Source organism: Melitaea cinxia, chromosome 26 (assembly GCF_905220565.1).
Source record: "Melitaea cinxia chromosome 26, ilMelCinx1.1, whole genome shotgun sequence".
Lineage (NCBI taxonomy): Eukaryota > Metazoa > Arthropoda > Insecta > Lepidoptera > Nymphalidae > Melitaea > Melitaea cinxia.
The window spans coordinates 11,147,048-11,160,921 of record NC_059419.1 but is presented as its reverse complement, the minus strand read 5'-3'; the positions used below and the strand labels follow the sequence as shown (position 1 = coordinate 11,160,921).

The 13,874-nt window shown below is 40.3% G+C and overlaps 1 protein-coding gene across 1 annotated transcript in view; it reads right to left on the bottom strand.

The window, feature by feature from the left end:
* LOC123666479 (dual serine/threonine and tyrosine protein kinase-like) overlaps positions 1–13,345 on the bottom strand; it is a 28,987-nt gene extending 15,642 nt beyond the window's left edge. Inside the window, exons 1-15 of the mRNA XM_045600570.1 lie at positions 13,223–13,345; positions 12,515–12,675; positions 12,099–12,215; positions 11,253–11,663; positions 10,752–10,934; positions 10,140–10,230; positions 9,224–9,441; positions 8,859–8,975; positions 7,977–8,091; positions 6,983–7,175; positions 5,650–5,804; positions 4,513–4,600; positions 3,672–3,765; positions 3,305–3,378; positions 340–466 (exon numbers count right to left, since the gene is read on the bottom strand). Of these exons, the coding sequence (XP_045456526.1) occupies positions 340–466; positions 3,305–3,378; positions 3,672–3,765; positions 4,513–4,600; positions 5,650–5,804; positions 6,983–7,175; positions 7,977–8,091; positions 8,859–8,975; positions 9,224–9,441; positions 10,140–10,230; positions 10,752–10,934; positions 11,253–11,663; positions 12,099–12,215; positions 12,515–12,675; positions 13,223–13,331 (2,253 nt within the window). The 5' untranslated portion in view covers positions 13,332–13,345. The remainder of the gene's footprint in view (positions 1–339; positions 467–3,304; positions 3,379–3,671; positions 3,766–4,512; positions 4,601–5,649; positions 5,805–6,982; positions 7,176–7,976; positions 8,092–8,858; positions 8,976–9,223; positions 9,442–10,139; positions 10,231–10,751; positions 10,935–11,252; positions 11,664–12,098; positions 12,216–12,514; positions 12,676–13,222) is intronic.
* Between the last annotated feature and the right edge of the window lie 529 nt (positions 13,346–13,874).

Genomic DNA, 13,874 nt, shown 5'->3' with positions numbered 1-13,874 from the left:
TGTGCGTGCGAGTGTACGTGTATGCTTGCTTGTGATTTTTTACGACTTACCTGACGGTAAGCGATTACCGTAGCTTATAGACGTCCGTGACAGCAGAAGCATCGTAAGCGCGTTTCCGACCCTATCCCCAATTCCCCCCAGGAGCTCTGGCCACCTTACTAACCACAGGAACACAATACGGTTTGAAAGCAGAATTATTTAGCTATGATCATCTGTAAGGTCGAGGCACTGCCCCAGCGGGGCAGCCCCAGAGGCACTGCCCCAGCCGGGCAGCCCCAGAGGCACTGCCCCAGCGGGCAGCCCCAGAGGCACTGCCCCAGCGGGCAGCCCCAGACCCACCTGCAGCGAGATGAGCCGCGCCAGGCGCGCGGGCGCCAGGCTGTGCGCGCAGTGCAGCGCCGCCCGCCTCCGCCACGCGGGGCTGAGCGCGCAGCAGTCGCCCGCCTCGCCGCCGGACAGGCGCAGTCTGGGGGCAGGGGGGGGATGAGTACACCAGGCGGACTCACGAAAAGGTCACAGCACTGGTTTGTGGCTGTTGCGCTGACCGTTGCGGGTTCGATCCCCGCACGTGACAAACATTTGTATTGGTCATACAGATGTTTGCCGTAGTCTGGGTGTTTGTGCGGTCCTCGTGGGTCTCCCCACCATGCCTCGGAAAGCACATTAAGCCGTCGGTCCCGGTTGTCATCATATACACCTGATAGCGATCGTTACTCATAGTAGGGAATATATCCGCCAACCCGAAGTCGAGCAGCGTGATGGTGTAAGCTCTGATCCTTATCCTACATTGAGAAAGAGACCTATGCCTAGCAGTGGGATATTACAAACTGAAGCCTGCAAATATTGACTCGTACCTCATACAACTGTATGTTCCTGCCTCGCATAACATATCAATCGCAATTTTTCAAGATGTCCCTTATTTGGTCTCGGAACGTCCGCCTAGGTCTACCCCTTCCAACCCTTCCATTCACACTCACCTTATACACTTTTTTCGTCAATCGTTCTTCACTCATTCTCTCGACATGGCCAAACCACCTGAGCATACCTTTCTCAATTTTTGTCACTACATCTTCTTTCAGACCACAGCGTATCCTTATCTCACTATTTCTTATCCTGTCACTTAGTTTAACTCCTATCATACTTCTTAAGGCTCTCATCTCAACTGCATTTATTCTGCTTTCATATTTCTTCTGCCATACCCAACTTTCACTTCCGTACACGAGTGTCGGACCCAACATCCCCTCATGCGCAGCCAAACGAGCCTTGTTAGACACCTTCCGACTGCTCATAAAGGAGTGCAAAGCTCCATTCCCCTGTTTCCTGCATTCACTCTTCTTTCAATATCACTCTCACACTTTCCATCTCTTGTAAACTTTGAACCCAGATACACAAACTCATGCACCTCTTCTATTTGTTCATCTCCAATCACGATATTGCGGTCTGTCAGTGCCTCATCTCTTTCAAACACCAATATTTTCTTCTTCTTTACACTCACCTTCATGTTCTAACTTATAATTTAAACTAATTAGGGTCGAAATTAGATCAATGTGCGACCAGCGACTGATCAAGAGTTCTAACCGCCCTAGGCTAATTATGAGGACGCGCCACCACCAGGTATGTTACAGACGGCCTTAAAAGTCGTAAAAGGGTAGAGTAGTAGTGTGAAAATTTTAACATGGTTCATACTACTTATAAAAGTTTTCAGATCGATCTGTAAGCGAAATTAACGCTGTCCTTTAATCTTCATGACATCCAACCTTAGGGTGGCAAACCATTTTTTAAGCTGACCGTACATATAGGCAAAGTATCTCGCGCATCATAAGACCAAAATCATGACAAGTGACTGCAGGCTACCAAGTAGAAAACCAAATCCAAGTCGTGTTCGGCCGCATGACTTGTATTGGCTTCGCCTCTTTAGATCACTTAGTTGCCATTGCCATTAACTATGAGCGTGGTCATCTAGTGTGTGAAGTTGCTTCGACTTGAGTATTTTTTTAAATATTTACATTTTTGTTATTATTTAAAAATAGGGACGAGGCATCAAACAAATGAAATATATTGTAACTGATTAATGACTTATTTGAAAATTATAGTAATTGAGTAATTATTATTATACAAAAGTCCTATTTCGTGCTTTGGCATTTTCAAATCTTTTCACATTATTTTCAAATTTAATAGTTTGTAAAAAATCACTTTCTATGTACATTAGCGAAAGCGCTGCAAGTTTTTTTTCTGACGGAGTGTGGAGCGCAAGTAATTTTTTATTCGTCTAAGTGCTGTTAAAGAGCGTTCGCCACTGCAGTAGGTAACACTTATTGTCAAAAAAATCTTAATATTATCTCCACATTCAGGAATATACATACAGTAACATAATTATTATGATATTTATTTCCATTTATTTTTTCCAATGTATTATTTATTTATGTTTTTACTTTAAATATCAGTTATTATTTTTTATTTTTTATTATTAATTAACTGTTGTTATTAATTAAATTTTTTTATCAACTTCTAATAATTAACTACTTACGACTGCTCCACTGTGTAGAAATGGACTCCCTGCTAGACTGTCCTGATAACTGTATATATATTAAGTGCGCTTAAAAACATTGATAGCGCGATTCAGGCTCAGTTCGCGTAATTTCTTTCAGGCTATCCTGATCTGGACCGGACCGGGTCCTGATCCAGTATACCTTACCATACTTGATTATATTTTACATCAGGCTATCCTGATTTGGACCAGACCTGGTCCTGATAGAGCTTGCCGGATCTGTCCAGATACATGATCTGGTTGAGCCTGACCTTTTTCTAGTCGGGTAGTTGAAACATGTAGGGTAGATGCAATGATGCTAGATTAATGCATGCAAAGACACGATTTCAGCGCGCCCCCCCCAATCATCGCGCCCTAGGCTGCAGCCTAATTAGCCTAAGGGTTAATCAGGTCCTGTGTGCGACCAGTAGTATTTTTTTTTATGTCACTAGGTCGGCAAACAAGCGTACGGCTCACCTGATGGTAAGCGATTACCGTAGCTTATAGACGCCTGCAACACCAGAAGCATCGCAAGCGCGTTGCCGACCCAATCCCCAATCCCCCCTGGAGCTCTGGTCATCTTAGTCACCAACAGGAACACAATACTGCTTGAAAACACTATTATTTTGCTGTGATCTTCTGTAAGGTCGAGGTACTACCCCAGTCGGGCTGCTCCATATTTTGAGTAGGAAAGTATATATTAATATGATTATTTGAATATAATCTATGCCACCGTTGAAATATACAAATATTCACAAAAACAGTGTAAGGTGTTACCTGTAAAAGAACCTCCGCAGCGAGTCCATTAAGTCTGCCAGTAGCGAAAAAGACGCGCAGGGTGTTAGGTCCACCTGAGTAGGAAAGTAAGTCTGTTAAGTAATTGTATATATTTGGTCCAATAACGAATTTATTATTTACTAGCTGACCCCGCAAACGTTGTTTTGCCATATATGTTATAAATCCCCTTAATCTTTAATTCTTATAGCTTAGGCGTACATGAAAAATAGATGTTGGCCGATTCTCAGACGTATCCAATATGCACACAAAAGTTCATAAAAATCGGTCCAGCCGTTTCGGGGGAGTATGGTAACCAACATTGTGACACTATTATGTATAAGATTTATTTAATTATTTATATATTTACCTGCCGAGCCACTGACAGTAGTTGCCTCATGGCCTCCGTGGCCGGCCGACCACCCAGCTCGTGTCGACACCAGCCCTCCAAGGACTCCAAGCAGCTGAGGATATGGCAGATATAGGCACATGAATATATTGGATTTTAGGCCAAATCACAAGCCCTCTAGTGTGATGTATGTATGTATGTGTGTATGTATGTATGTATGTGTGTGTGTATGTATGTATGTGTGTGTGTATGTATGTATGTATGTGTGTGTGTATGTATGTATGTGTGTATGTATGTGTGTATGTATGTATGTATGTATGTATGTATGTATGTATGTATGTATGTATGTTGTTAGTGAGAGTAAAATATACTATTCAGAGTAAAAAGTGTGGGGTGCTTGATATATTAAATGTAACAATTATTCTACTTGCAACTATCAATGTGCGGAGAGTTATAAAAACATAGTAAAAAGTTATGGAAATATAGTAAAATGCACCCCACGTTTTTTACTCTGAATTGAATTATTCTCTTAATAACTTAAATGTTATTATAATTTTATTTTGAAGTAATTAATTACGATTGATTGTTCGATCTTCTACTACTGTAATATAAACTCTTTGTTATTAAAAATTATTTTCTACATTTTAATTCGATTAGCTACAAAAGCGTGGGTTTTTTAATTTTTCTTAAACTATAATTTATTAAACTTAGAATCATTCCCAATTAGTTGTTTTCAACTTCTGTGCTTCAGTCTTCCTAGATATTGGACATAGACATTGGTTTAGAGAATGGCTCGTTACTTTCCTTTACAACAAATATTTAGTACTATTTATATGTATATAAAATTCAAATCGATACTTACCGCTGTAACGTCCCAAAGTACGTCTCCTTCAGACAGTCCACGAAACTGACGAGCTTCAGACTGATCTTCCGACTCAACTTTGAAAGAACTGCAGATAATAATAAAAAACAAACATTAAGGTACATACTTGATTTATGATAGAGGGCGCTTTGTAGACAATTCTTTGCCTAAATATCGTAACGCCACACCATAATGTCTAGCCAGTCTAGATTGTCGATTTATGTGATTATTCTTGTCAACATTTTTGAATATCATATCAAAAATCGACCGCTCCAGCGGGGTTCGAACCCGCGTCTTCGACTGGCCGTGTCGGCGCTCTAGCCAATTAAGCTATGGAACGATGTACCCGTTATATTGAAATTTTTGATATGCCGTCTATGGTGAGCTCTTTACAGAGACCCGTAACTATTCAAAGTTTCATATTACAACTGGAGCGGTCAATTTTTGATATGATATTCAAAAATGTTTAGAGTTCTTAATGTGTGGGTAACACAAAAATAAAATCGTACATATTGATTATTCTTGTGTTAGCATTGAAATAACTAGAAACGCTTCCAGTTTGTTGTGTTTATTAATAAAGTAATAGTTGCATAAAGTGCGTACGTGTTTGTTTTACTGCTGACGTTTTAATATGTTAATAAATAGATGTTTAAAATTTCACTTAATTATCATGTAGAGTTGAAAATATAGTTTTAACTGGGGTAGTGCAAAGCAGGAAATATCGTGCTTAAAATTTGGAGCAGCCTGACTGGGGAAGTACCTTAACCTTACAGAAGATCACAGATAAATAATACTGTTTTCAAGCAGTGTTGTGTTCCTGTTGGTGAGAAAGGTGACCAGAACTCCTGGGGGATAAAATCGGCAACGCGCTTGCGATGCTTCTGGTGTTGCTTGTATCCATAAGCTGCCAGTAACCGCTCACCATCAGGTGGACAACTCACTTACCCTATTAGTACAAAACATAAGCTCCATGTGGGCCCTGAAGAGGGGGGGGTCCACTTGCGATGCTTCTGGTGTCGCTAGCGTCTATGGGCTACGGTGACCGCTTACCATAGGGAGGCGACTTATCTTCACCCTACCAGAAGACAACACAGAGCTCCAGGGCTCCAGGGCTCCAGGGCTCCAGGGTACACCCACCGGTGCGCTGAACGTCCAGCGAGGCCTGTCTCGTGGACACGGAGGCGCAGCGCGGGCTCCAGCCACTGGACAGAGAACTGAGCTCCGTCTCGTTCTCTACGCGGATATCCGGCGGTGGGGGGGATGCAACCCTCTGTAACATCGAACGTACCAAGCTTTATTATTGAAGTTAAGCTTCTTTACGCACGCTTGATTTGGGAAGTAAGCTGATGAATAAGAGAGAGCGTTACAAGAAGTGTGATCGGGCAAGGCGAACGGAAGTTGAGAGGGAGATTATTGTTTGTTTTATTCTACGAGTAAATAATCGCCATACATTTATCGGTTTCTACTAGGATTTACTTCTTTGTTGGGGGTCCGGAAACACACATAATACACGAGCACAAATATCCAGACCACAATAAACAACTGTATGACCCACACAAATGTATGCCGTGTGCGGAGGTCGAACCCGTAATCGCCAGCGTAATAGCGATACTCCAGAGCTATGACCGTTACGCCAGTAAAAAAGAACAAAACTTAGTCAATTATTCAGTTTTTTATTATTATTATAATTCATTGTATGGTGTTTTTGGTCCTTTCCAGATATTACCCTTGAGTTTGAAATATCCCACAACTGGGCATAGGCCTCTTTCCTCATGTACGAGAAGGATCAGAGCTTAATCACCACGCTGCTCCAATGCGGGTTGACGGATATATTCCCTACTATGGGTAACGATCGCTATCAGATGTACATGATAACAACCGGGACCGACGGCTTAATGTACTCTCTAAGGCACGGTGGGGAGACCCACAAGGACTGCACAAACACCCAGACCACGGCAAACACATGTATGGCCAATACAAATGTTTGTCATATGCGGGGATCGAACCCGCGACCGCCAGCGGAACAGCCACAAACCAGCGCTGTGACCGTTGCGCCAACGCGTCGTCAGTTTCGAGCCAGATATACATAGTCTACATAAAGTCTCATCATCATCATCATCATCATTTTAGCCTATTGCAGTCCACTGCTGGACATAGGCCTCCACAATTTCGCGCCAAAAATAACGTGAACTCATGTGTTTTGCCCATAGTCACCACGCTGGGCAGGCGGGTTGGTGACCGCAGTACTTTGTCGCACCGAAGACGCTGCTGCCCGTCTTCGGCCTGTGTATTTCAAAGCCGGCAGTGGTAGCGGAACCTTGTTATCCCTTAGTCGCCTCTTACGACACCCACATAAAGTCTACCACAGCATATTTACTTTTATGTTGACACAGATTTCCTATACAGCCTTTTATATGACCTTCGTCGATAGATGGAACATCCGATACGAAAACAATCAGGGCGTCTAAACAAACTTACCCTAGTCCCCTCTTGGACTTCACTCCTACAAAGACTATCATCCGCAAAGTCGATAATCTCGTAGTCGTCGAAGTTGTAATCGATGGTAGCGGCCTCTTCCGCATTCTCTTGAGCAACTGTAGCCCTCGATGAGTAAAACACCGAGTTCGATATTGAAAAACGTTTGTCTTGATGACACGGGAGATCTGTAAGTAATATATTTATTTATTTTTTTCGAATTATATATATATATATATATATATATATATATATATATATATATATATATATATTTATATTATATATATATTTTATATAAATAATATTTCGCGGTTTATTAGGTTTTTTAGATGGGTGACGTTTCGGATAATTTACAGCGACCATGATCGCGGGAGGACCTCCTCCGTCACAGTCATCTAAAAAACTTAATAAGCCGCGATAAAATTCGAAAAAGTTGTTTCATTATAATGAGTGAAATTCGCGTAAACATTAGAAAAAAAAAAACATTTGTTAGATATTTGCCGAAAAAAAAAGTTGATTATATTTACTGCTCAATATATGTGTTGTCATTCATAGTCTCTATATAGTTTATATATATATATATATATATATATATATATATATATATATATATATATTTAACTGAGGTAGGGCACAGCAGGAATTTCCTGCTCAAAATATGGAGCAGCCCGACTGGGGTAGTACCTCGACCTTACAGAAGGTCACAGCTAAATAATACTGTTTTCAAGCAGTGTTGTGTTCCTGTTGGTGAGTGAGGTGACCAGAGCTCCTGGGGGGATTGGGGATTGGGTCGGCAACGCGCTTGCGATGCTTCAGGTGTTGCAGGCGTCTATGGCGCTACGGTAATCGCTTACCATCAGGTGAGCCGTACGCTTGTTTGCCGACCTAGTGACATTAAAAAAAATCACATATATTCAAATATCTGGGTCACCGAGAGCTTGTCAGACACGGTGGATATTGAAAGAAAGCGCGGGGCACTGTCTTACCGTCGACACTCCAGTCCATGTTGATAATCTCCGACTTCATCTCTTGAAGCACCTCCTGCATTATCTTCAACAACTCCTGTTTCTTTTCGCCTTCGGAAAACTTTTCACTTATTGTCTGCCGAGAAAAAACGAATTAAGTCGAACGATATTAAAACCGTGTCAATACATATGAGTCATGTTATGACTTTACAAATTCATTTAATATTTAATATTTTATAATGTATATTATTGTAGGCAAACGAAGAAAAACCAACTTCAATTATATCGACAAGTAATACAACGTAGGTAAACGAAAAATTAGTCACGCGTTATCAAAGGTTACTCCAAAAGTTGTAATCAGATCTCGATGAAATTTAAATGTGACCACATATTAAACATCGGCTTTCGATTAAATTAAAAATCATTAAAATCGGTACACCCAGTACAAAGTTATGTGGATTTTAGAGAGTTTCCTCGATTTCTCTGGGATCCAATCATCAGATCCTGGTTTCCTTATCATGATATCAAACCGGGGATATCTCCATTCCAACAAAAAAAGAATTATCAAAATCGGTTCATAAACGACGAAGTTTGGGCAACAGGATTGGATCGCCATGGATTGTATCTGTTGCGCTGACAGTTGCGGGTTCGATCCCCGCACACGACAAACATTTGTATTGGCCATACAGGTGTTTGCCGTGGTCTGGGTGTTTGTGCAGTCCTTGTGGGTCTCCCCACCGTACCTCGGAGAGCACGTTAAGCCGTCGGTCCCGGTTGTTATCACGTACACCTGATAGCGATCGTTACTCATAGTAGGGAATATATCCGCCAACCCGCATTGGAGCAGCGTGGTGGATTAAGCTCCGATCCTTCTCCTACACGGGAAGACATATGGATTCCCACCTCGTACAGCTGCTGTTCCTGCCTCGCCACATACTGTATTTTCTTCGGAACTACTTGCAGCTCTCGCGCCATATCGAACGACGCCAGCAGAAACTGCTGTAGCAATTTCACGTGAACCTAAAAATACACATAACGTAAATAGTTTTTTTTTTAGCATTTTTGGCAGTTATCGTTATTGATATTTTTAGGTGGTAATGGAATCAAATGGTAAGTAAACGCATCAAATAACACCATCTATCAGCTATAGTTGACGTCATCGCGACTTAGCGCGATAGATGGCGTTACGAGAAACGTAACGAGGTCATTTGAATAGATTTTACACCTCATTCATACCAAAAATCCAAAAAATAATAGAGAATCTTTACCTCACTCAGCTTAGTGCACTGATCCAATAAGTAACTTTGAGAGCATTCAGTCGCAAACTTCAAAACGGTGTTCAGCAACGAGCTCCTGCTCTTGATCGTTCTATCACTGTCCGTCTCCTTCTTTCTCTTGTGATCTTCTTTTTCTTTATTCTTTAGTATTTCAATATCGTTTATGATCGACCATTGGCTTTTTACGTGGTGTTTTCGAGGTGGGTTTGCTGAAAAGATTACATTTTGCAATTAATTTAAAAAATAATTGGAAAAAGTACAAAAATTGTTCTAGGATATTCTAAAGTGCAGGATTAATTTATGACAAAAACGTGATCAAGCATTTGGGGATTGACCAAACTTTGAAATAGCTAAAATATTTATATTAGAAATCTCATTTGACGTTATTTTGTTTATCAGTTAAAGATATCAAGCAATAATGGGAAGCACTTAACATGACAAAACAAATTAGACTAAGCATTCGTTTGCTGTGTGGTTACGGCAATAAAGAATATAGCCACCCCCTCTCTTCCCGTGGGTGTCGTAAGAGGCGACTAAGGGATAACACAGTTCCGCTACTACCTTGGAACTTAAGAAGCCGACCGATGGCGGGATAACCATCTAACCGCTGGCTTTGAAATACACAGGCCGAAGACGGGCAGCAGCGTCTTCAGTGCGACAAAGCCAGTACTGCGGTCACCAACCCGCCTGCCCAGCGTGGTGACTATAGACAGCACACATAGGGATCACGCCATTTTTGGCGCGAACTTGTGGAGGCCTATGTCCAGCAGTGGACTACTATAGGTTGATGTATATAGTTATCTATACCAAACCAACCAAATTAAATGACTTTTTTTCGTGTTCATTATGGTCAGGACAGGTCAGGTAAAAGGACAGGACTGGTAAAGAAAAATCAGCTAATACTTACTAATTAGTTCCCACTGGTCCAACAGTTCATTCATGAACGCCGTTTGTTCTTCGTGCAGTCTTCTATTCGCTGTGCTGCTCTGCTCAGTTTGCTCTGATTGTCTGAAAACAGAAAAATTTACTTGAATTGGCTTTTCTTGAAGTTATTGGTTATTCTTTTAAGCAGAATTAAAATTTTGAAACTGTTATTTTGTTTATCCTTCTAACTTTAACTGAAGTAGGACGCAGCAGGAAATTTCTAGCCTAAAATATGGAGCAGCCCGACTGTGGTAGTATCTCGACCTTACAGAAGATCACAGCTAAATAATACTGTTTTCAAGCAGTGCTGTGATCTTGTGGTGAGTGAGGTGACCAGAGCTCATGGTGGGACTTGGGGATGGGGTCGGCAACGCGCTTGCGATGCTTTTGGTGTTGCAGATGTTTATAAGCTACGGTAACCGCTTACCATCGGGTGAGCCGTAAGCTTGTTTGCCGATCTAGTTAAATTTAAAAAAAAAAATACTATAGGCCGTTAATTGTGAAACGTTTATTTATTATAAATTTATTTATATTCTAACCAGTGCTAAAACACTAGAGAAAAATTTATGATAATTTACTAGAACTACCTTAAAACCCCATCTTTCATGAGACCCTGGTCTGATTCCGGTAACTCCTCGGTATTACACAGTTCAGTGGACTCAGTCGCCTCGCTGATAGTGTTCCGTCTCTTATCTTCTGCTTTGCTTGAAGAAAAGAGGACGAAATGAAACTGGGCGTTGATGTCGATTTCCTTCGCCTGGTGAAGGTCTAGACAGTTCTAGAAATAAAACAAGACTTGTTGAGTTCTGCAGACCGGTATTTCGGTAAATTTATATGACACCCGTAACCTTTTCGCTTATCATTACAAGTGTGACAAGTACAATACAATACACAATATCAGAGAAAATTAAGAGCAATCGTCAGACCATCCTCAAATTTAAATTTGAAAACACGACAAGCACCGGCTTTCGATTGAAAAAAGAATCATCAAAATCGGTACATCTAGTAAAAAATGGAGTAACACGCATTAAAACAATACGATCTAATTGCAAATCCCCATTTTTGTAATTTAAAATTCAGTCAAATAGTTACTAACCTCGGAACTAAAAACCGCAGAGTCGTCGACCTCATACCAAACTTCGCTAGCTTCCTCTTCAGCCTTATCATCCTTATCAACTTCGACTTTAGTCATATAATACAAATTAAACGTCGACCAGAAGTCCTCTTCGCTCTTAGAAACATTCATTTTAGACATAATATTCTCACTAAATACATTCCGACCAATTTTGTCCAAAGCATAGAGATACACTGGACTACAGGATTTTAGGATTCTGTTTCTTTTTTTGTACAATTCGGTGTGCAGTTGTTTTAGTGTTAAATAATTAGCTGTACCAGGATCTTCGCCAATGTCTGGTGGAACGATAATTTTAAGACCGTCTTTTAGAAACGAGTCATTTATTTCGATTTCCAACGTTGTACCTACATCGTTGTCTTGGCGGAGGAGATCCTGTAAAAGATATATAAATGCATTTGTTCTTAAAATCAATTAAAGCGTGTTTTATATTCATTGCTAGTTGTACCCGCGCCTTCGTTTGCGTGGAATTTAACAAAAAAATTATTATTCAGTTCGCAGTTATAAAATAAATAAATTTCTAAAATAAAAGTAGCCTAAGTTACTTCTTACTACATCAGCTATTTGCCAGTGAAACTTCCGTCAAAATCGGGCCAGCCGTTTCAGAGATTAGCCGGAACATAAGACAGACAGACAGACAAAAATTGTAAAAAAATGTTGTTTTGGTATTTGTACCGTTTAGACATCCACATGCATTTAGTAAAAAGCGGTTATTTTAATATTACAAAACTCTTAATAGTTTGTGCAGTTTCTTAAACTCGTCTTACTGTAGTCAAGCCCTAATTTGTTTTGTCATTAAAAATCCCTTACCTGTACTGGCAATGTTTCGCATTGAGTCCTATTACACTCCAACTCATCAACTAACTCAAACTCAGAGTTACCGACCGTTAGATGAACTTGGGTTGATGATCCATATTGAATACGAATCTGCGATAAAAAAATAATTATTATAAAATATGTCAAAATCATATTTAAGTCGACAAGTAATACAAAGCAGGTAGACGAAAAAATAGTCAAGTAAATAGGCGTTATTAGAGATAGTCCAAAAACGTCAGGACAGATCTCGATCAAATTTAAATTGGACCATATGGAAATATAGATAGTAGCTTTCGATTAAAACAATAATCATCAAAATAAAATGACCGACATAAACTATTGCGCGATTGTTGCTGTCAAATTACAATTAAAAAGCGATATCCAACGACAAGTAACAAACAAATACATACCCATCTGCATCCTCTAGGCAGAGACTCAGGAAAAAGCCGTCTGCCTAGAATGCAGTTTAATAACCTCGCTCGAGCTGATGGAGAACAGCCCAAGATCACCAGGGCGGTTGGGCGGGCGGCCTGGTTTGTGAGTTCTTGGACAACATTCTGTATTTCAGGATCTTGAAATAAAATATTTTGAATATTATTAGCGTGCTTTGTCTTTGTTTTCGAACTTTACATTATGATAATTTTTGAAACTACATCATCAAAAAAATTATAAAATGGAAAGCTGTATATTTTGGTTGTTTCAAGCATATAGCATTCTGCATAAATTCTAGTTTTCTTCAAATTTATAAATCGATTATTGTTATAATTTCGCGAGATTCGGTAATATTATTGGTTGTGGAAGACTACAAATTATTTTCATAAAATTACTCCCAACACTTAATTACCCACGTAATTAGACCTCACTCCAACACTATCATCACAATTAATTTAGACAACAATTTTAGTCCTACTCTATCTTATCACTAAATCTTCCAAACCTATCACCTACCTTCTTAATGTACTCAAATAAGTAAAGCTGTTAATAACTACACAAATCTCTTAGACTTCAGCATTGTGCTCAACCATCTTCTAAATCCTCGAATCCTATTACGTAATCGCCACGAACACCTAACAAATCTTCCAATGACTTACACCCAAATAACTTAACTTAATAATTACCATAGTCCAAAATATCCTGGACATCACCGAGCGCACGAGATGTGTCTCGTAAGAGAAGACGAAGGGTTCGGACGCGCCCCGCGCCCCGACGCCACGCCCCACCAGCCATGCAGGCCCATGTGCTGTCTGGAAAAACGGATAAATAATATATCGATTACTAATTTTCTGGGAGTTTACTTCCTAAAAAACAATATAAGGCGCGAATAAAAAACTTAAGAGTGTGTGCAAGATCGCACGGCAGAAGTGAGAACTATTGGCAATCGTAATCAAGCAATAACGCAATAACTCCCGAGTTCACCCGATCGAGTCTATCACAGTTCAGCAGCGAAGAGCAGCTGTCTGTATCTTCTCGCTCGGGTGCACTCGGCGGTCCCGAGTTCACCTGATCGAGCCTTTACCTCATAGCGTGACGGATCAGCCTAACTTACTACCTATGAATGTGTCCGGTACGTCAAAAGAAGTTTTAACTTCAAAAATATGGATAGTAAAATGGTATCAAATAACGAAACAGCAGTGACGCTGAGAGTAACGCTAGAGAGTGAAGCTTTACAACACTTATCTGTAGCAATATATATGTATATTAATATACCCGCATTAACTGTACTGATATGGATAGCAGGCATCGATTTATGTTTTCCTTTTTGAGTGTTTT